Genomic DNA, 18,155 nt, shown 5'->3' with positions numbered 1-18,155 from the left:
TTTTCCTTATTCTTTTCTGCATCAGTGATTATCACCATTCTGTCTTCCAGGTCACTTATTCGCCCTTCTGCCTCCGTTAATCTGTTATTGGTTCCTTCTTGTGTATTTTTCATTTCTGTTATTGTGTTGCATATCTCTGTTTGTTTGCTCTTTAATTCTTCTAGGTCTTTGGTAGACTTTTGATCTTTGCATCCAGTCTTTTTTCAAAGTCCTGGATCATCTTCACTATCATTATTCTGAATTCTTTTTCTGGAAGGGTGCCTATCTCCCCTTCATTTAGTTGTTTTTCCTGGGCTATATCCTGTCCCTTAATCTGGTACAAAGTTCTCTGCTTTTTCATTTCTCTGTCTTTCTGTGGCTGTGGTTTTCAGTTGTGTAAGATGAAATACTGCTGATACTGCTTGATCCTGCTGTCTGCCCTCTTGTCCACCTTCTTTTTAATCTGGCTGTGTTCCCCTCCAGATTGCTCTTTTATGACCATTGCTTCCTATGGGAAGCATCATGGGGATCCTGTCAGCGTGTCAGTGCTCCACATTCCAGTCAATGGTCCTTGGTGCAATGTGTAAATCCTGGGTTAAGCCTCTGTGTTGACCACCTGTAGTTACTAGGATTGTGAAAAACTTCAGCTACCAGCTAGAGAATGTGTTAGTGAGGATGTTTTTGCTTAGGTTGTAGATTTTCAAGCGATGGTCTCTAAGCTAGAAGGGGACCCAATAACTGATATGTCTAAGACATTTAGTGGTAGTTCTGACTTCAGTTACAGCTGGATCCAGAGGATTCCAGACTCTCTGTCCCCCTGTGCTTTTCATACCTCTCCTTTCTTATGTGTTTGGGCTTCACCCTAATTTGCTTCTGGTCATGGGGACAGGGACCAGCTGCAAGTCTACATCCCAACAGGCAAAAGGGTCTATTTGTTGCAGTCCTTCAGCTGACAATACCTGGAGGGACTCTGAGCATCCTGCTGCTGATAGGTGTCTTGGCGCAGGGATACCCTGTGCTCTGATGATCGTCTGTGAGTCCATGGTTTATTCCAGAACCAGCCTAAGCTTTGGGTGTGAGAGTGACATCAGTAAGAGCTCAGAGGAAAGCAATCCTTGAGAACAACCTCAGGTCTGATGAGGTGGGGTCCTGAGTAGGGGTGAGCAGCCAAAGGTGGCTCCCTGGTGGGGGATGGAAGCTGTATCTGGGAGTTCCCTGGCGTGGGGCCTCAAGCCCATCCCTGTGGTCACTGCCAATGCGGGGTGTGGGCTTCCCCTCTCCTCACTACCTCCCAAAGCTGGGTTCAGCTCCTGACTGCTGGTGTTTTGGGTATCAGTCAGCGAAAGTGTCTAACTCAGCACACAACCAGAGGTGGGTAAATAATGATGAATGGCCTTCAGTCAAGTCCTCTTGATAGGAAACATGACCTCGGACTCAGAGGTCTTTCCCTGGAAGGATTCTGAATCTCAGTCCGTCCTCCGGACGTCTTCCTTCACGAGACACAGGGGACTGACTTTTCCTGTCTCTTTCCAGAAACCAAATCGGGTGTGGCTGTGAGGCTGGTGAATGGAGGTGACAGGTGCCAGGGCCGGGTGGAGGTCCTGTACCAAGGCTCCTGGGGCACCGTGTGTGATGATGACTGGGACACCAATGATGCTAATGTGGCCTGCAGGCAGCTGGGTTGTGGCTGGGCCTTGTCGGCCCCAGGAAGTGCCCGGTTTGGTCAGGGCTCAGGGCCCATTGTCCTGGATCATGTGCGCTGCTCAGGAAATGAGACCCACCTGTGGAGCTGCCCCCACAATGGCTGGAACTCCCACAACTGTGGACACGGCGAGGACGCCAGTGCCATCTGCTCAGGTGGGTCTCAAATAAGCAGGGTTGTATCTCTGGGGTGTGCTTTCCTTCTTCCACTCTAATCCCCTCTCAAAGCATTTTCTTCATTTCTTGCTTCCTTTAATCACCTTACCTCTCGAATAGGAATTACTATGGGCTTTGAGGAGCTTCCAGGCATGGAGATGGTGAATGAGCACAAAGAACCCAGCCAAAGGGGACATGAAGCCTTTTTCTCCACATTACAGGGCAGGCAGAGGCAAAAGAGGACAGTTCTCTTAGGAGGTCTCTGAATGGAGGTCATGGTCTGGGCCTGCAGGTGGCCCAGTGTTTGGTGTCTGAGTCCTGGTCTGTCGCCCCTCCAGGGACCTGGGATGCCCTGTCAGGGCACCAAGTGTGCTGTGAGCAGAGCAGGGATCCCGTGTGTCCTGCCAGGCACAGCCTTGCCATCACCTCTGGTTGGGCCTGAGAGATCACACGTGGGATGCAGACCTGGAGCTGGACCCCTCCATCTTGCTGCCTCAGTGGAGCCAGAAAAGCGGCGAGGCTGACCATTGGTTTGGTTCCACTCGGTCACACAGGCACACAGCTAATCTCCCCTCGGTGGGCATTGGCAATAAAGGTTGCTGGTCTGCCGGGACCCCTCAGGGGATACATCTTTGTGGGGTAGAGGCTCGTAGAGCCCTCCCCACTTCCCAACCCTCTGAGGCTGAGCACACGCATGGGGACTGAGCGTCTTACCTGCTCAGCCTTGTCCCCTTTTGCCCCTGTCATGCCCCTTCTGTGCCTTGTGTCTGGCCTGCTTTGTCTCTCTCCCAGCTGCCCGGCCCCAGTCCACGCACATTCCAAGTGAGTCCTGCTGCCTTGTGACTCCGGGTGTCCCTCCCGCCCCTCTCACCTCCACAGACGCCAACCGTTAGCCTAAGGAGGTGAGTGTGGACTTTTTCCACATCCCGGTACCAAGTCCCTTATCACTCTAGCGCAAGCTGAAGGTTCCAGATGAGCCACTCTTGCTGGGGCCTCGGGTGTGCCTCAGTAACTTAAGGATGTGGTGGCTACAATCTGTTCCCCCAGTACATTTGGTACCAGGGGAGATCTGTCCTGGGGTCACTTCTGCTTGAAAACATTGTCACATATAAACAAGGGTTATATATGGGGTGAGAACAGAGCTGTTTCATGCCCTATACCCCAGGCAGAGACTCAAAGGGATCCGTCCCTAAAGAGCAGCACTCAGTCAGGAGAGCGTGCTGATGGCTCTCTTGGTCTCTGCTACCTCATGGCCATGTGGGGGACATTGGAGGGCATGATTTGGCTCACGCCAAGCTCTCAGAAAAGGCCTCTTTCTCCCTTCAGCAGGGGAACTTCTCAGACCCCAGTCTCCCTGATCCTTGTTTCAGGTCACTTGACCAACCTTGATTGTATCCAGCTTCTTTCTATTCTGGCTGTGTTCCCCTCTGGATCGCTCTTGTATGACAGCTGCTTCCCATGGGAAGCATCACGGGGATTCTGCCAGCGTGTCAGTGCTCAGCCTTCCAGTCAATGGTCCTTGGTGCAATGTCTAAATCCTGGGTTAAGCCTCTCTGTTGACCACCTCTAGGTAATAGGATTGCGGAAAAGCTTCAGGTACCAGTTAGAGAATGTGTTAGTGAGGATCTTTTTGCTTAAGTGGTAGAATCCCAAGTGATGTTTTCTTAAGCTAGAAGGGTACTCAAACTTATGTGTCAAAGACATTTAGTGGTAGTTTTGTCTTCAGGTACAGCTGGATCCAGAGGTTTCCAGACTCTCTTTCCCTGGCACTTTTCATATCTCTCCTTTCTTATGTGTTTGTGCTTCACCCTCAATTTGCTTCCTGTAGTGAGGACAAATGCCAGCTGCAGGTATCCACCCTAACAGGCAAAAGAGTCTTTTGTTCCAGTCCTTCAGCTGACAAGTTTTGGAGGGACTCTGAGCATCCTGCTGGCAATAGGAGTCTTGTCCCTAATCACCTCCCTGTGCTCTGATGGTAGTCAGTGAGTCCATGGTTTATTTCAGAACCAGCCTAAGCTTTGGGTTTGAGAGTGACATGAGTAAGAGCTCCGTGGAAAGCTAGTCTTCAGAACAACATCAGGTCTCATGAGCAGGGGTCCCAGTTAGGGGTGAGCAGGCAAAGGTGGCTCCTTGGTAGGGGCTGAGAAGTTGTCTCTGTGGGCATCCTGACGTGCGGACTCAATCCCATCCTCGTGGTCACTGCCGACGCAGGGCCTGGGCTTCCCCTCTCCCCCCTGCTCCCAAGGCTGGGTTCAGCTCCTGCATTGCTGGTGCTGTGGGCATCAGTCAGCAAAAGTTCCTGGCCCAGCTCACCGCCAAGGCTTCTGGAACACAGCCAGAGGCAGGGAAATGTTGATGAACGGCCTTCAGTCAAGTCCTCTTGATAGGAAACATGACCTCGGACTCAGAAGTCTTTCTATAGAAGGATTCTGAATCTCAGTCCGTCCTCAGGACGTCTTCCTTCAGGAGACCCAGGGGAGTGACCTTTCCTGTCTCTTTCCAGAAACCAAATCGAGTTTGGCCGTGAGGCTGGTGAATGGAGGTGGTAGGTGCCAGGGCCGGGTGGAGGTCCTGTACCAAGGCTCCTGGGGCACCGTGTGTGACGACGACTGGGACATCAGTGATGCCAACGTGTTCTGTAGGCAGCTGGGCTGTGGCCCGGCCTTGTCGGCCCCAGGAAGTGCTCGGTTTGGCCAGGGCTCAGGGCCGATTGTCCTGGATAACGTGCGCTGCTCAGGAAACGAGACCTACCTGTGGAGCTGCCCCCACAATGGCTGGAACTCCCACGACTGTGGACATGGAGAGGACGCCAGTGCCATCTGCTCAGGTGGGTCTCACATAAGCAGGGTTGCGTCTCTGGGGTGTGCTTTCCTTCTTCCATTCTGATCCCCTCTCAAAGTATTTTCTTCATTTCTTGCTTCTTTTCATCACCTTATCTCCAGTTAGGAATTAGTATGAGCTTTTGAGGAGCTGCCAGGCATGGAGATGGTGAATTAGCACAAAGAACGAAACTGAAGGGGACATGAAGCCTTTTTCTCCAACATTACCGGGCAGGCAGAGGCAAAAGAGGACAGTTCTGTGAGGAGGTCTCTGAATGGAGTCATGGGCTGGTCCTGCAGGTGGCCCAGGGTTTGGTGTCTGAGTCCTGGGTGTAAGTCCTCCAGGGACTTGGGAGGCCCTGTCGGGGAACAACTGTCCTGTGAGCAGAACAGGGGCCCCATGTGTCCTGCCAGGCACAGCCTTGCCACCACCTGTGGTCGGGCCTGAGAGATCACACATTTGATGCAGACCTGGAGCTGGACCCCTCTGACTTGCTGCCTCAGTGGACTCAGGAAAGCTGCGAGGTTGACCATTGGTTTGTGACTACTCAGTCCTGTAGGCGCACAGCTATTCCTCCCTCAGTGGACCTTGGCAATAAGGGATGCTGGTCTGCCTGCACCTCTCAGAGGGAACGTCTATGTGTGCTGAGGATGGCAGAGGCCTCCTCCTCCACGGCCCTCTGAAGCAGGGCACATGCTTGGGGCCTGAGAGTCTCACCTGCTCTGTGTTGTACCCCTTTGCCCATGTCGTGTCCCTTATGTGCCAGGTTGGCAGCCTGCTTTGTCTCTGTCCCAGCTGCTCGGCCCCAGTCCACACTCATTCCAGTTGAGCCCTGCTGCCTCTTGACTCTAGGTTTCCCTCCCTACCCTCTCCCCTCCACAGAAGCCAACCAGTAGCCTAAGGAAGGGAGTGTGGACATTTTCCCCATCCTGGTACCACATCCCTGGTCGATCTAGAACAAGCAGAAGTTTGTAGATGAGCTACTACTCCTGGAGCCTCGGGTGTGCCTCAGTGATTTAAGGACATGGTGGCTACCCTCTGTTGCCCCAGTACATTTGGTACCAGGGGAGGTTTGCTCTGGGGTCACTTCTGCTTGAAATCATTGTCACATGTAAAGAACAATTATAGGTGGGGTGAGAAGAGAGCTGTTTCATGCCCTACACCCCAGGTGGAGTCTCAAAGGGATACTTCCCCAAAGAGCAGCACTTAGTCAGGAGAGCGTGCTGATGGCTCTCATGGTCTGTGCCACCTCATAGCCATGTGAGGGACATTGGAGGGCATGATTTGGCTCATGCCAAGCTCTCAGAAAAGGCCTCTTTCTCCCTTCAGCAGGGGAACTTCTCAGACCCCGCTCTCCCAGAAACTTGATTCGGGTCACTAGACCAACCTTGATTCTATCCAGACTCTTTCTATTCTGGCTGTGTTCCCCTCCAGATCGCTCTTGTACAACAGCTGCTTCCCATGGGAAGCATCACGGGGATCCTTCCAGCGTGTCAGTGCTCAGCCTTCCAGTCAATGGTCCTTGGTGCAATGTCTAAATCCTGGGTTAAGCCTCTGTGTTGACCACCTCTAGGTACTAGGATTGCGGAAAAGCTTCAGATACAAGCTAGAGAATGTGTTAGTGAGGATCTTTTTGTTTAAGTGGTAGGATCCCAAGTGATGTTCTCTTAAGCTAGAAGGGTACTCAAACTTATATATCTAAGACATTTAGTGGTAGTTTTGTCTTCAGGTACAGCTGGATCCAGAGGTTTCCAGACTCTCTTTCCCTGGCACTTTTCATACCTCTCCTTTCTTATGTGTTTGTGCTTCACCCTCAATTTGCTTCCTGTAGGGAGGACAGGGACCAGACTCAGTCCTACATCCCAACAGGCAAAAGAGTCTAATTGTTCCCGTCCTTCAGCTGGCAAGCCCTGCAGGAACTCTAGCATCCTGCTGCCAATAGGTGTCTTGTCCCCAATCATCTCCATGTGCTGTGATGATATTCATTGAGTCCATGGTTTATTTCAGAACCAGGCTAAGCTCTGAGTTTGAGAGTGACATGAGTAAGAGCTCAGTGGAAAGCGATCCTTCTGAAGAACCTCAGGTCTGATGAGGTGGGGTCCTGAGTAGGGCTGAGCAGGCAAAGGTGGCTCCTTGGTAGGGGCTGGGAAGCTGTCTCAGGGGGTTCCATGATGTGGGGCCTCAAGCCCATCCCAGTGATCACTTCCGATGGAGGCTGTGGGCTTCCCCTCTCCCCACTGCCTCCCAAGGCTGGGTTAAGCTTTTGAAGTGCTGTTGCTGTGGGCATCAGTCAGCAAACGTGCCTGGCTCAGTGCACAGCCAAGGGTCCTGGAGTACAGCCAGAGGCGGGAAAATGACAATGAATGGCCTTCAGTCAAGTCCTCTTGATAGGAAACATGACCATGGGCTCAGAAGTCTTTCCCTGGAAGGATTCTGAATCTCAGTCCGTTCTCAGGACGTCTTCCTTCAGGACACGGGGGAGTGACTTTTCCTGTCTCTTTCCAGAAACCAAATCAGATTTGGCTTTGAGGCTGGTGAATGGAGGTGACAGGTGCCAGGGCCGGGTGGAGGTCCTGTACCAAGGCTCCTGGGGCACCGTGTGTGACGATGACTGGGACATCAATGATGCCAATGTGGTCTGCAGGCAGCTGGGCTGTGGCTGGGCCTTGTCGGCCCCAGGAAGTGCCCGGTTTGGTCAGGGCTCAGGGCCGATTGTCCTGGATAACATGCGCTGCTCAGGAAACGAGAACTACCTGTGGAGCTGCCCCCACAATGGCTGGAACTCCCACAACTGTGGACACGGCGCGGACGCCAGTGCCATCTGCTCAGGTGGGTCTCACATAAGCAGGGTTGCGTCTCTGGGGTGTGCTTTCCTTCTTCCATTCTGATCCCCTCTCAAAGCATTTTCTTCATTTCTCGCTTCCTTACATCACCTTATCTCCGGCTAGGAATTACTATGGGCTTTTGATGAGCTGCCAGGCATGCAGATGGTGAATGAGCACAAAGAGCCCAGCTGAAGGGGACATGAAGCCTTTTTCTCCACATCACAGGGCAGGCAGAGGCAAAAGAGGACCGTTATGTCACGTGTTCTTTGAATGGCAGTCATGGTCGTGTCCCAGTGTTTGGTATCTGAGTCCTGGACTGTCGCCCCTTCAGAGACTTGGGATGCCCTTCAGGACAGCAATTGTGTTGTGAGCACATCAGGGGCCTCATGTGTCCTGCCAGGCACAGGCTTACCATCACCTCCGATCAGGGCTGAGAGATCACACATGGGATGCGCACCTGGAGCTGGACCCCTTTTTTTTTTTTTTTAATTTAATCTCCTTATTGGAATATTATTGCGTTACACTGATCTTCCAATTTTTGAATTTCACCAGAATGAATCAGCTGTATTTACACACATATACCCACCTTCCAGCAACTCCCTCCCACCCTCCCTCTCCTGGCCCTGTAAGTCATCACCCATCATCGAGTTTGTCTCCTTATGTTATGCAGGAACTTCCATGAGCTGTCTGCTTTACATTTGGTAGTGTATATTTGTCAAAGCTACTCTCTCACTTCGCCCCAGCTTCCCCATTCCCCAACCCCCTGCCATCGTGTGTCCTCAAGTTCATTCTCTACATCTGCATCTTTATTCTTGCCCTGTCACTGGGTTCATCAGTAGCAATTGTTTTTATTTTGATTCCATAAGGATGAGTTAGCATACGGTATTTGTTTTTCTCTTTGTGGCTTACTTCACTCTGTATGACAGACTCTAGGTCTATCCACCTAATTACAAACAACTCAATTTCAGTCTCTTTTATGGATGAGTACTATTCCATTGCACATATGTGCCCCATCTTCTTTATGCATTCATCTGTTGATGGGCATTTAGGTTGCTTCCACATCTTGGCTATTGTAAACAGTGCCGCAATGAATATTGTGGTACACGTTTCTTTTTGGATTATGGTTTTCTCAGGGTATATGCCCAGTAGTGGGATTGCTGGGTCATATGGTAGTTCCATTTGTAGTTTTTAGGGAACCTCCATACTTTTTTCTATAGTGGCTGTACCAATTTACATTCCCACCAACAGTGCAGGAGAGTTCCCTTTTCTCCACACCTTCTCTAGCATGTATTGTTTCTAGATTTTTTGAAGATGGCCATTCTGACCAGTGTGAGGTGATACCTCATTGTGGCTTTGACTTGCATTTCTCTAATGATTGGTGATGTTGAGCATCTTTTCATGTGTTTGTTGGCCATCTGTATGTCTTCTTTGGAGAAATGTCTATTTAGGTCTTGCCCCCATTTGTGGATTGGGTTATTTGCTTTTTTGGTATGAAGCTGCATGAGCTGCTTGTATATTTTGGAGATTAATCCTTTGTTCGTTGCTTCGTTGGCAAATATTTTCTCCCACTCTGAGGGTTGTCTTCTAGTCTTGGTTATGGTTTCTTTCGCTGTGCAAAAGCTTTTAAGTTTCATTAGATCCCATTTGTTTATTCTTGATTTTATTTCCATTATTCTGGGAGGTAGGTCAAAAAGGATCCTTTTTTGATTTATGTCATTCAGTGTTCTACTTATGTTTTCCTCTAGGAGCTTTATGGTGTCTTGCCTTACATTTAGGTCTTTGATCCATTTCGAGTTCATTTTTTGTGTATGGTGTTAGGAAGTGTTCTAATTTCATTCTTTTACTTGTAGCTCTCCAATTTTCCCAGCACCACTTATTAAAGAGGCTGTCTTTTCCATTGTATATTCTTGCCTCCTTTGTCAAAGATAAGGTGCCCATATGTGTGTGGATTTATCACTGGGCTCTCTATTGTGTTGCACTGATTTACATTTCTGTTTTATTGCCAGTTCCATACTGTCTTGATCACTGTAGCCTTGTAGTATAGTTTGAAGTCAGGGAGCCTGATTCCTGCAGCTCCATCTTTCCTTCTCAAGAATGCTTTGGCTATTTGGGGTCTTTTGCATTTCCATACAAATCGTAAGATTTCTTGTTCTAGTTCTGTGAAAAATGCCATTGATAATTTGATAGGGATTTCACTGAATCTGTAAGTTGCTTTGGGTATGACAGTCATTTTCACAATGTTGATTCTTGCAATCCAAGAACATGGTTTTTTCCTCCATCTGTTTGTATCGTCTTTGATTTCTTTCATCAGTGTCTTATAGTTTTCTGCATACAGATCTTTTGCCTCCTTAGGCAGGTTTATTCCTAGGTATTTTATTCTTTTTGTTGCAGTGGTGAATGGGAGTGTTTTCTTTATTTCTCTTTCTGCTCTTTCATTGTTAGTGTATAGGAATACAAGAGATTTCTGTGCATTAATTTTGTATCCTGCTACTTTACTAAATTCATCGATTAGTGCTAACAGTTTTCTGGTAGAGTCTTTAGGGTTTTCTATGTATAATATCATGTCATCTGCAACGAGTGACAATTTTACTTCTTCTTTTCCAATTTGAATTCCTTTTATTTCATTTTCTTCTTGATTGCTGTGGCTAACACTTCCAAAACTGTGTTGAATAATAGTGGTGATAGTGGGCACCCTTTTCTTGTTCCTGTCTTTAGGGGGAATGCATTCAGTTTTTTACCATTTAGAATGATGTTGGCTGTTAGATTGTCATATATGGCTTTTATCATGTTGCGGTAACTTCCTTCTATGCCCACTTTCTGGAGAGTTTTTATCATAAATGGATTTGAACTTGGTCAAAAGCTTTTTCTGCATTTATTGAAACTATCACATGGTTTTTATCCTTCAATTTGTTAATATGAGATATTACATTGATTGATTTGCGTGTATTGAAGAATCCTTGCATTCCAGGGACAAACCCCACTTGATCATGGTGTATGATCTTTTCAATGTGCTGTTGGATTCTGTTAGCTAGTGTTTTGTTGAGGATTTTTGCATGTGCATTCATCAGAGATATTAGCCTGTAATTTTCTTTTTTTGTGACATCTTTGCCTGGTTTTGGTATCAGGGTGATGGTGGCCTCGTAGAATGAGTTTGGGAGTTTTCCTCCTTCTGCTATATACTGGAAGAGCTTAGAAAGGTTAGGTGTTAGCTCTTCTCTAAATGTTTGATAGAATTTTCTGGTGAAGCTATCTGGCCCTGGGCTTTTGTTTGTTGGCAGATTTTTAATCACAGTCTCTATTTCCGTGTGTGTGATTGGTCTGTGTATATTTTCTATTTCTTCCTGGTCCAGTCTTGGAAGATTGTACTTTTCTAAGTGTTTATCCATTTCTTGTAGGTTATGCAATTTATTGGCATACAGTTGTTTGCAGTAGTCTCTCATGATCTTTTGTATTTCTGCACTGTCAGTTGTTACTTCTTTTTCATTTCTAATTCTGTTGATTTGCGTATTCTCCCTTTTTGTCCTGATGAGTCTGGCTAATGGTTTATCACTTTTGTTTATCTTCTCAAAGAATCAGCTTTTCTTTTTATTGATCTTTGCTATTGTTTCCTTCATTTCTTTTTCATTTATTTCTGATCTGATCTTTATGATTTCTTTCCTTCTGCTCCCTTTGTGGTGTTTTTGTTCTTCGTTCTCTAGTTGTTTTAGGTGTAAGGTTAGGTTGTTTATTCTAAATTTTTCTTGTTTGTTGAGGTAGGATTGTGTTGTTATAAATTTCCTCTTAGACATGCTTTTTCTGCACCCCATAGGTTTTGGGTGGTCATGTTTTCATTGTCATTTGTTTCCAGGTATTTTTTGATTTCCTCTTTGATTTCTGCAGTGACTTCTTGGTTGTTTAATAGCGTTTTGTTTAGCCTCCATGTGTTTGTATTTTTTACAGTTTTTTTCTTGTAATTGATATCTAGTCTCATGCATTGTAGTCAGAGAAGATGCTTGATATGATTTAAATTTCTTGAATTTACCAAGGCTTGATTTGTGACCCAAGCTGTAATTTATCCTGGAGAATCTTCCGTGTGCACTTGAGAAGAAAGTGTGTTCTGTAGTTTTTGGATGGAATGTCCTATAAATATCAGTAAAGTCAAGAAGGTCTAATGTCACATTGAGAGCCTGTGTTTCTTTATTTGTTTTGTATTTGGATGTTCTGTCCATTGGTGAAAGTGGGGTGTTAAAGTCTCCTACTAGTATTATGTTACTATCAATTTCCCCTTTTATGGCTGTTAGCATTTGCCTTATGTATTGAGGTGCTCCTATGTTGGGTGCATAGATATTTACAATTGTTATATCTTGTTCTTGGATTGATCCCTTGATCATCATGTAGTGTCCTTCGTTGTCTCTTGTAATAGTCTTTACTTTAAGGTCTAATTTGTCTGATATGAACATTGCTACTCCAGCTTTCTTTTGACTAACATTTGCACAGAATATTTTTTTCCATCCCCTTACTTTCAGTCTGTATGTGTCCCTAAGTCTGAACTGGGTTTCTTGTACACAGCATATATAAGGGTCTTGTTTTTGTATCCATTCAGCCAGTCTGTGTCTTCTGGGTGGAGCGCTTAATCCAATAACATTTAATGTAATTATTAACGTGTATGTTCCTATTGCCATTTTAGTGATTGTTTTGGCTGTGTTTCTGTAGGTCTTTTCCTTCTCTTGTGTTACTGCCTAGAGGAGTTCCTGTAGCAGCCGTTGTAAGGCTCGCTTGGTGGTGCTGAATTCTCTTAGCTTTTGCTTGTCTGTAAAGCGTTTGATTTCTCTGTCAAATGTGAATGAGATTCTTGCTGGGTAGAGTATTCTTGGCTGTAGGTTTTTCTCTTTCAAGACTTTAATTGTCCCCTGCCACTCCCTTCTGGCCTGCAGAGTTTCTGCAGGAAGATCAATTCTTATGCATATGGGTTTTCCCTTATGTTATTGTTGCTTTTCCCTTGCTGCTTTTAATATTTTTTCCTTGTGTTTAATTTTCATTAGTTTGATTAGTATGTGTCTCGGTGTATTTCTCCTTGGGTTAATTCTGTATGGGACTCTGCACTTCTTGGACTTGGCTTACTATTTCCTTTCCCATGGGGGGAAATTTTCCACCATAATCTCCTCAAATATTTCCTCGGACCCTTTCCTTTTTTCTTCTTCTTCTGGAATGCCTGTGATTCGAATATCTTTTTGAATCATGGGCTTAATATCATCCCCTAGGTCTCTGAGACTGTCTTCCATTCTTTTTATTCTCTTTTCTTTTTCCAGCTCTGTGGAAGTTATTTCCCCCATTCTATCTTCCAACTCACTTACTCATGCTGCCTCAGTTAATGTGCTGTTTATACAGTCTAGAGTATTTTCAATTTTGGTTATTTTGTTGCTCATTACTGTTTGTTTGCTCTTTAGTTCTTCTGAGTCCTTATGAACTGTTTCTTGTATTTTCTTTATTTTGTTATTGAGATTTTGGAGCATCTTTACTATCATTACTCTGAATTGACTTTCCAGAATTTTCTTATTTCCTCTTCATTTGTTTGGTCTAGTGGGTTTTTTTCACACTCCTTTGCCTGCAAGGCGTTTCTTTGTTTTCTCATTTTGTCTACTTTATCGTGTGTGCTGTCTCCTTTCCCTATCCTGCTTAGTAGAAATTCCTCTTATCTCTGTTCTGTTTGGCTTGAGGTGTCAAGCACTGGAGCTTGTTGGCCTTTGATTGGGTTTGGAACTTGTTGTTGAGAATGAGAACTGTCGGGGAGCACTTGCTGATTAATATTCCATGGGATCAGGTGTTCTGGTGGTTCAATGTCCTAGACTCTGCTCTGCTGTCTCAGAGGTTCAGGTTTGGCCCTGGCTGGTGCAACAACTCCCTGGAGGCTGCACGGCATGGAGAAAAAGGAGGTAGAAGGAGAGCAAAGAAAAAAAGGAAGAGAAAAGGGAAGAAAGGGAAAGGGCAGACAGATCCCCAAGACTGGTGGCGAAAGCAACTCTAATCAGTCAAAATCACACAAGGAGATGTGCACAGTTGCACTTGCAGAAAGAGATGAGGAAAAGAAACCAATGAGAAGAGAAAACGGGAGAACATGGAAAGGAAAGGAGAGAGTACTCATACCAATTGCAAGCAAATCCACGTGCACACATGTACAGTAAATATTAAACTAACAAATGCCTAAAACCAGAATTAAAATAAATGTAGCAAAAAGACCTCCAATATTTCCAGGTATGGCTCTGCCCCTGCTGTGGAGGGGACTGTGGAGAATTCAGACTGTGATGGGGTATTAGTCCTGTGTGTATTTGTTCCCACAGTCCCCAGTTGTCCCATATTTTGGCAGTCTCTATTGTGGAAACACTCGTGTAACCAGCTAGTCCACAGATGCAGGTTCTTTCAATGGTACTGTGCACATTAAATCTGCTCCTCCTGTGGCTGTTGCTCTTTCTCTTCTTTGGTTCTGGAGACCTCAAGGATCAGTTTTGGCTTTGGTCCCTCCTTTGCCTGTGGGTTGCTCTGAGGAGTCAGCTCCTCACCCAGGCAAGAGGGAGTGAAAGAGGGTGCTTGTGTCTCACTTGAACTTCAGGTCAGAGGTAGGGAAGGGTATGGTAGCCTTAGTGAGATCTGTGGGATGGCATGGAGAAAAAGGAGGTAGAAGGAGAGCAAGGGAAAAAAGGAAGAGAAAAGGGGAGAAAGGGAGGAGGCAGATAGGTCCCCAAGTTCGGTGGTAAGAGCAACTCTAATCAGTCAAAATCACAGAAGGAGATGTGCACACTTGCACTTGCAGAAAGAGAAGAGGGAAAAAAAGCAATGAGAAGAGAAAACGAGAGAGCAAAGAAAAGGAAGAAGAAAGTACTCATACCAATTACAAGCCTATCTGCATACACATATTTATATGTTAAAAGTTTAACTGACACTTACCTAAAACCAGAAACAAAAACATACTGAAAAGTCCTCCAATATTTCTAGGTATGGCTCTGCCCCTGCTGTGGAGAGGACTGTGGAGAGCTCAGACTGTGATCTGGTGTTAGTCTTGTGTGTATTTTTCCCCACAGTCCCCAGTTGTCCCCTATGTCTGCAGTCTCTATTGTAGAAACACTCGTCTAATCAGGTGATCCAGAGGTGCAGGTTCTTTCAAGCCTACTGTGGGCGAAATCTCTGGGATTGCTGGCAGCAGCAGAGTGCAGTGGGCCTGAGATGTTGGTGGGCTTCCCCTGCTGCCAGGAGAGTGTGGCCAGTGACTTGCCTTACACACAGGACCCTTGGCAGCTGTGGCTGTACAGGCCTCGGGCTGGTGGCGTGGTGGTGGCGGCAGGGGAACGGGGAGACTGGCAGGAGGGCGGGCGTTCAGCGGGACCCAGCAGCGTATGGCGCTGGCTCCGAGCTGCGGACTTTTGGAGCCGGCAGCATGGGTCACGCCGATTCACCGCCGCCTGTGGGTTCGTGGAGAGGGATTTCCCTCCCAAGCACTCTGAGACAAAAGTCCCCTGACTCTCCGTCTGTCCCAGGTATTTCCAGAAACTCCCTATCTTGCTGGCGCACCAGCCTGCCAGGCTTTTCTCATGCAGCCAGCCCGCGCTCTCTGCCTGGGGACTGCTCTCCGAAGCCCAGGCCTCGGCACCCAGCCCCCACCTCCTCCGCGGGTGAGCAGCTTAGCTTCTTTGGCCGGGGAGAGCTGCCTGACTCCTCCGTGCAGGGATCTCTCCACTCTGCCCTTGGCAAACCTGACCTTGCTCTCCCTTCTGGGTGCTCCACTGCTCCCCCTGTCCTTCCCCGCCTGCGAGGGAGCTCCCCCGTGTGTGGCAGCCTTCCCTCCCTCACAGCTCCATCCCAGAGGGGCCGGTCTCTTCAGAATTTTAGTCTCTCTCTTTTTTCCCCTTCTTTGCTTTGTGCTACCTGAGCACGTGGAATTTCTCTTGTCTTTTTGGTGGTCTGATGTCTCCTGCTGGCATTCGAGAGGTGTTCTCCAGGTGCCAATCTCCAAGTGGCTGTGTTTTAGAAGTATTTCCGTGGAGGAGGGTGATCACCACGTCCTACTCCTCCACCATCTGTCTCTGGAATCACTGCTCTCTGTCTTGCTGTCTCAGTGGACCCAGAAAAGCTGCGAGGCTGACCTTTGGTTTGGGTCCACTCGGTCACATCGGCGCACAGCTACTCCTCCCTCAGTGGACCCTGGCAACAAGGGATGCTGGTGTGCCTGCACCTCTCAGAGGGAACGTCTTTGTGGGCTGAGAATGGCAGTAGCCTCACCTGTCCATGGCCCTCCGAGGCAGGGCACACGCTTGGGGACTGAGCATCTCACCTACTCAGTGTCTTTCTCTTTTGCCCCTGTGGTGCCCCTTCTGTGCCATGTAACTGGAGTGCCTTGTCTCTCTCCCAGCGGCCCGGCCCCAGGCCACGCTCATTCCAGGTTAGCCCTGCTGCATCATGACTCCGGGTGTCCCTCCCTCCCCTCTCACCTCCAAAGACATCGACCAGTAACCTAAGGTGGCGAGTGTGGACATTTTCCACATCCCGGTACCACATCCCTGGTGACTGTAGTGCAAGCAGAAGGTTCCAGACAAACCACTCCTCCTGGAGCCTCAGGTGTGCCTCAGCAATTTAAGGACGTTGTGGCTACACTCTGTTCCCCCAGTACATTTTGTGCCAGCGCAGGTCTGTCCTGGGGTCACTTCTGCTTGAAAGCATTGTCACATGTAAAGAAGAGTTATATGTGGGGCGAGAACAGAGCTGTTTCATGCCCTACACCCCAGGTGGAGTCTCAAAGGGATCCTTCCCCTAAGAGCAGCACTCAGTCAGGAGAGCGTGCTGATAGCTCTCATGGTCTGTGCCACCTCATGGCCATGTGATGGACATTGGAGGGCATGATTTGGCTCATGTGAAGCTCTCAGAAAAGGCCCCTTCCTCCCTTAGGCAAGGGAACTTCTCAGTCCCCACTCTCCCTGATTCTTGTTACAGGTCACAGGAGCTACCTTGATTCTGTCCACCTTCTTTCTTATCTGGCTGTGCTCCCTTCCAGATCGCTCTTGTACGACAGCTGCTTCCTATGGGAAGCATCACGGGGATCCTGCCAGTGTGTTAGTGCTCAACCTTCCAGTCCACGGGGCCAGGTGCAATGTCTAAATCCTGCGTTAAGCCTCTGTGTTGACCACCTCTAGGTACTAGGATTGTGGCTAAGCTTCACCTACCAGCTAGAAAATGAGTTAGTGAGGATGTTTTTGCTTAAGTGATGCGCTCTTAAGCTGGAAGCGGACCCAACAACTTATGTGTCTAAGACATTTAGTGGTAGTTGTGTCTTCAGGTACAGCTGGATCCAGAGGTTTCCAGACTCTCTGTCCCCCTGCACTTTTCATACCTCTCCTTTCTTATGTGTTTGGGTTTCACTCTTAATTGGCTTCCTGGGACAGACATAGGGCCCATACTCAGTTCTACATCCCAACAGGCAAAAAAGTCTATTTGTACTATTCTTTCTGCCGACAAGTCCTGGAGGGACTCTGAGCATCCTGCTGGCAATAGGTGCCTTGTCCCCAATCACCTCCATGTGCTCTGATGATATTCAGTGAGTCCATGGTTTATTTCAGAACCAGGCTAAGCTTTGGGTTTGAGAGTGACATGAGTAAGAGTTCAGTGGAAAGCAAGCCTTCAACAGCCTCAAGTCTGATGAGGTGGGGTCCTGAGTAGGGGTGAGCAGCCAAAGGTGGCTCCTTGGTGGGGGCTGGGAAGCTGTCTCTGGGGGTTCCCTGATGCGGGGGCTTGAGCCCAACCCAGTGGCCACTGCTGATGCAGGCTGTGGGCTTCCCATCTCCCCACTGCTGCCAAGGCTGGGTTCAGCTCCTGAACTGCTGGTGTTGTGGGCATCTGTCAGCAAAAGTGCCTGGCTCAGTGCACAGCCAAGGGTTCTGGAATACATCCAGAGGCAGGGAAATGATGATGAATGGCCTTTAGTCAAGTCCTCTTGGTAGGAAACATGACCTCGAACTCAGAAGTCCTTCCCTGGAAGGATTCTGGATCTCAGTCCGTCCTCAGGACGTCTTCCATCAGGACACAGGAGAGTGACTTTTCCTGTCTCTTTCCAGAAATCAAATCGGGTGTGGCCGTGAGGCTGGTGAATGGAGGTGGTAGGTGCCAGGGCCTGGTGGAGGTCTTGTACCAAGGCTCCTGGGGCACCGTGTGTGACGACGACTGGGACACAAATGATGCCAACGTGGTCTGCAGGCAGCTGGACTGTGGCTGGGCCTTGTCGGCCCCAGGAAGTGCCCGGTTTGGTCAGGGCTCAGGGCCGATTGTCCTGGATGATGTGCGCTGCTCAGGAAACGAGACCCACCTGTGGAGCTGCCCCCACAATGGCTGGAACTCCCACAACTGTGGACACGGCGAGGACGCCAGTGTCATCTGCTCAGGTGGGTCTCACATAAGCAGGGTTGTGTCTCTGGGGTGTGCTTTCCTTCTTCCATTCTGATCCCCTCTCAAAGCATTTTCTTCATTTCTCCCATCAAGTCACCTTATCTCTGTCTAGGAATTACTATGAGCTTTTCGTGAGCTGCCAGGCATGGAGATGGTGAATTAGCCCAAAGAACCAAGCTGAAGGGGACATGAAGCCTTTTTCTCCACGTCACAGGGCAGGCAGAGGCCAAAGAGAACAGTTCTCTTAGGAGGTCTCTGAATGGAGGTCAT

The 18,155-nt window shown here is 48.1% G+C and overlaps 1 protein-coding gene across 1 annotated transcript in view; it reads left to right on the top strand.

The window, feature by feature from the left end:
• Window positions 1–18,155, top strand: part of LOC130854176 (deleted in malignant brain tumors 1 protein-like) — a 197,203-nt gene that overhangs the window by 118,192 nt on the left and 60,856 nt on the right. Inside the window, 8 exon segments of the mRNA XM_057736939.1 lie at window positions 1,213–1,241; window positions 1,450–1,836; window positions 4,259–4,663; window positions 5,452–5,480; window positions 5,707–5,726; window positions 7,139–7,500; window positions 8,225–8,264; window positions 17,535–17,881. Coding sequence (XP_057592922.1) covers window positions 1,213–1,241; window positions 1,450–1,836; window positions 4,259–4,663; window positions 5,452–5,480; window positions 5,707–5,726; window positions 7,139–7,500; window positions 8,225–8,264; window positions 17,535–17,881 — 1,619 coding nt within the window.

This window comes from Hippopotamus amphibius, chromosome 5 (genome assembly GCF_030028045.1).
Source record: "Hippopotamus amphibius kiboko isolate mHipAmp2 chromosome 5, mHipAmp2.hap2, whole genome shotgun sequence".
NCBI lineage: Eukaryota > Metazoa > Chordata > Mammalia > Artiodactyla > Hippopotamidae > Hippopotamus > Hippopotamus amphibius.
This window is presented reverse-complemented; position numbering and strand designations above follow the sequence as displayed.